Raw genomic sequence first — 5,000 nt, 5'->3', positions numbered from 1 at the left:
ACATACATATATACACACCCACACAGACATACATATATATATATATATATATATATATATATATATATATATATATATATATATATATATATATATATATATATATACATTAACACATTCACACATTCACACATTCATATATACATATACATATACATTCACACATACACACATACATACATATACACACACATACATACATATACACACACATACATACATACATATACACACACATACATACATACATATGCACACATATACATACATTTCCACACGCATACACATACATACATGCATACATTTCCACACGCATACACATACATACATGCATACATTTCCACACACATACATACATACATACATGCATACATAAATAGATAAATACATACATACATATACATGCATATATTTACATACATTTCCACACGCATAAATACATACATACATATACATGCATACATATACATATAAACATGCATACATATACATACATACATTTCCACGCACAAGAATACATACATACATACATACATCGATAAATACATACATTTCCACACACATACATACATCCACTGCGGCATTTACAATCAACTGCATTTTGTGTTCACAGCCATCTCAAGTATTTCCCATATCTGTAACTTTACACTATGACATGCAAGCGGAAGAGAATGCGATGTGAAACTTCCTCCCAACTATTGGCAATATTGTGCAGAGGCATTGAAAGTACAGTGCAAACAGTTAAAATGTCCAGAGTTATGGGCAGTAATAATTAATTTTACCTCAAAATGATCTGAGGCTGTTTTAACTTTGGGTTCAGAAAACTTTCTGTAAGTTATAAGTAAGCAATGTAGGGTTCGAATCTGGGTTCCGAGCATCATGAGGCACCATTTCAGATGGGAATGTGGGTACCTGTCGGAAGGAGGCCAAGTCCAAGGGTTTCCTTATCGCACACCACAGGTAAACGGGTCATGGGTACACTCTTTGTATTGTTTCACTTTTGGTGTCATTCTTCCCTCCATCCTCCCCCAAACCCATTTGACTTCTTCCACAAACTCACACCTGGGGTATGTTCCATTACCAATCGGCTTGCTGTTGCTTGCCAAGCCTGCCATTCCTTATCAACCGTTTCAGTGGAGTGCTTACTTGAGTGCTTAAGCAAATTGGGGAGTGCTGTACAAGCTTTTTGGTAATGGCATACAATTCCACAATTCCCAAAATTCCCCCCCCCCCCACCTCCCATTCCCCCTTGGGGTGTGTTCCATTAGCGAACGGCTTGCTATCGCTTTTCAAGCCAATCGTTCTGTATCAACCCTTTTGCAAATCGCTCGGCACGTGGAGCAAGGGACTAACACAGGTCAGGTCAGCTCAGGTGTGGGAGCATGCGCCGGAGCAACGAAGATAGGTGCTTCTTTATGTCAGCAAAAATGGCCGATGTTGTCGGATTCAAAACGACGATCCAACCCAATGAAATGCCTTACTTTTCATCCTAATTCTTCAACACCTACAAACATGCAAACCCCACACCCCACACCTCCTAACCCTCATAACAATGTCCCCCCTCCCAATGCACAATGGTAGGGTCCATGTAAAAGCTTGGCAGGAGTATCCTCTTCCTCTGTAGCCCCTGAACAGGCAATTAATTAGTTTGGGGGAAGTTGTCACAAGAGGATGGAGTAAAACTGTAAACGGTGGTCCAGACAGCATGTCCTCAAGTACCACGATAGCATCGTTTCCATGCAGACCGCCATGTTGTTAAGCGGTGCCGAGCACTCTGTTCCGTTGGAGTACATGCTTGAGCGCTTTGAATCAAACAAGCCGCTTAGCAAGCTGCTTGCTAACTGAAACATACACCCCTTGATTCCCTCTCTAAGTCTAAGCTGAATACTCACTTGCATTCCTCTGTGGCTCCATTCTATCATCTGTGGAAACGACTTCTCATGTCTTTCCATGCAGTCCCTCAAGAGTACCGCCCATCGTCACCTGATGCTTTCTCACACACTCACCACTGCTCTTGCTGACCCCCATCCCCATGCCCCAATCACACCCCTTTCCTTTCTGCCACTCATCTACTCCTGTGTGATGTTTGTATTCCCCTTCCCTTTTGATCCTCTTGTCGGTCTGTGAAGCTGCTGGTCTCCATCGTTTAGGTTCTCCGCGAGCCTGGATTTCTGTGTAAAAATTTAAAACCCAAAGATTGCTGAACACTAACATTACAGAATGTACCCAAATCCCAAAATTTTTCCACGAAGGATTGTGCAAGAGTGAGTGAACTGCAAAGGGATGGAAAGTTAAGGAACTGGCAACAGGGCAGTATGTTTCTGATGTACAAACGACCACAATCAGTGCATGCACAAAGGATCATGGGTAGTCTTGGAATACTGGGTAGGTCTTGATAAAGAATATTAAATATACTGAAGGTTTGGGAATGATCCAACGTTGGTGGTGAGCCTCCATCTTGCATGACTGGAGGAGTCGAGTGAGATTGGAGTGAAAAGAAGGATCAAGGAGTGGTGTTGAATGAAAATGTTGCAAGTGAAGGAGTGATTTAGTAGATTAATTCATACAACCTGTCGGGATGGGGAGGGGCAGGGGTGGCAGAGAAGGCAGGGATCAAGACCACCTGACAGGTGGTATAATCTCTCCTCTGAGTCGTCTAACCTGGATTCTAATGTTGGACCAGCAACAAACTGCAATGCAGGTGTTTCACAGGTAAGGTGATTCATCAATGTGTGTGTGCTGTCTCTCCGATGGACGTTAAATGGATAGACCGTGTGCCGACATTAGTTGGTGGACAGATCCCACGGTGTCCTTTGCGAAGAGGAGGCGAGCTATCGCCGGCACCCTGAACAAATTACAAATTCCTACCCTAAGCAGCAGAAGGCATCGCATCAGCAGCACAGCCAGCCAATGATGCTACTCGCAGCTTTGCGCTGCGTACAAAGGAATAATAATAATAATAATAATAATAATAATAATAATAATAATAATAATAATAATAATAATAATAACATGATGGATGGTGTTCATGAAAATGAGAGACGTGAGCATAAATATCCGTCGAAACATTGTTCAATTAACGAATGTAATTGTTGCAATTTGGGAGACATTTTGTGGCACCGGCAAGACCGTTGAGATTTAACTTTTACAAGACCATTTGACATAGTGAGACCTGCAATGAAACACATGTACATTTGTAAATTTACAGTAGGTGTATGATGAGCGCTTTCATTTCTTGGTGATGAAACTGATATAATGACACAAAATTGGATTGTCACTGCCATCAGAATGATGTCTCGGAGAGAGAACAACGATGGGGCGCGAAGACCGTGGAGGGGTCGGGCAGACAAGAGCACATCAGGTACGTGCGCACACTCCGTAACCAGACGCAGTGAATATGGATTCTGATTATGTTGTTTATCTTTTAATTGTGACATCATTATTCTTCAGCATCCAGAGCTGTATCTTTTGAAACAATTTAATGTATGGGAGGCGGGACAAGATCACCCTAGCAGGAAAGGTGGGGAGAAGACCGCCTCCCCCCCCCTTTCTCCATGCACGTGAAGCGAAAAGAGGGGTTAAGCAATTGGTTCATGTCTGTCAAAAAAAACATCAGTTTTATGATCGAGGAACAAGTTAATTTCAATTAAATGTGATATTTTGAACATGAATCGGAAAAACGAACCTGTAGTTTAACAGTACAGGTAGTTTACCTTTGAATTCGTTCCGATCATGCGAGCACAGAGAGGAGTGAGATAAGTTCCACTGTGTCTGCTTGTCTGGCAGTCAAGCAAAATTGAAAATCATTCCAAACAGGAAACTCGCTGTTTTTAAAGACTTCATAACTCGCCCACACAACAGGCACGAAGAACTAATGGAATGCGTTACATCAGGTGGTCGACGGTGGTCAAATTCGTGAATTAATTGTTTCATACGACTTTCACAATCTTTATTTTATTTCAATTTAATTATACACTCGAACACTGACCGTAGAACACAAATCACCTTCTTATTGCTTCCGAAAACCTCCAGATTTGCAGTACTTGAACATGTTAAATAAGGCGGTGGATAAGATGCTGCGTCAATAGAGCTAAAGTTCTGGAGTTTTCTTTTTTTAAAAAAAACCACCTTTAAAATCATTATTTTATTTCCATTGAAGCACATACCTGAACAATGCATGGCGTAATGTGTTCTATGAACTCTCTACTTGCTTTGGAGGTGACTTCCCAATCCACCCAAGTTTAGCCTAACCCTAGTTAGTTGGCTTGCTGTGGTGGACATTTGTTATGTTGTGCTCAACCAGGGAGAGGAAATATGGAGAAACAGGGAAAAGCAAGCATGCAATTAGAGATGTGTTTAAGGCAAAACCATGAAAAAGAAAGAAAGCAGACTGCTACAGGGTAGCTGGAGAGATCGTACGCTACATTAAAGGAAACAAGACGATGATGGTCAACAATGCATAAATCATCTTGATGTTTTTGCAACACAGTATTTTTAAAATTGACAAGAAGTTGTTACAAACATCATTTGTTTGTCCGGGGTCGTTTGTGAAATTTTCTGTTCTAAATGTCCAATTGAGAGTCGCCGTGAATTATTTTATTTTCGAACATTGTTTACATGTTTACTGGAGGACTTGCAGAAATGTTGACCTCCGCTTCACTCAGTTGCATTTCTCATGTTACGAGCCGTGCCTACCCATCACTCTCTCCGATTGGTTAAATCAAAAGACCTCATGTTGAACTTCACAAACATATTGCATGTCTGTGTGAATCTCGATGAGGATGTAAAATGAAGGGGAACACTCGGAAAAATATATTTTATAACACGTCGTCGTTACTGCAGTCGTGGTGTCTGTGGTTGTTGTTGGTTGTGTGCTCCTTCCGTGCACTATTATGTATTTCTCTCTTGCTTCGAGAAGTATTACTCTGGATAGTTTTGTGTGCTCATTCTGTGTCTGTCACACTTTAATCTAAAGGGTTCCTGCTGTCGTACCTTTGGAA

At 41.2% G+C, this 5,000-nt stretch overlaps 1 protein-coding gene across 5 annotated transcripts in view; it reads left to right on the top strand.

The window, feature by feature from the left end:
- Window positions 1–5,000, top strand: part of LOC147025873 (hematopoietic lineage cell-specific protein-like) — an 83,081-nt gene that overhangs the window by 33,673 nt on the left and 44,408 nt on the right. For all 5 annotated transcript variants that reach the window (XM_085880783.1, XM_085880782.1, XM_085880781.1 and 2 more), the window contains one exon: window positions 3,288–3,361. In XM_085880783.1, coding sequence (XP_085736909.1) covers window positions 3,288–3,361 — 74 coding nt within the window. The remainder of the gene's footprint in view (window positions 1–3,287; window positions 3,362–5,000) is intronic.

This window comes from Eptatretus burgeri, chromosome 5 (assembly GCF_056783735.1).
Source record: "Eptatretus burgeri isolate ZD-2024b chromosome 5, Ebu_testis_v1, whole genome shotgun sequence".
NCBI classification, from domain to species: domain Eukaryota; kingdom Metazoa; phylum Chordata; class Myxini; order Myxiniformes; family Myxinidae; genus Eptatretus; species Eptatretus burgeri.
The sequence above is the reverse complement of the archived record's forward strand: the minus strand, read 5'-3'. Positions and strand labels throughout refer to the sequence as shown.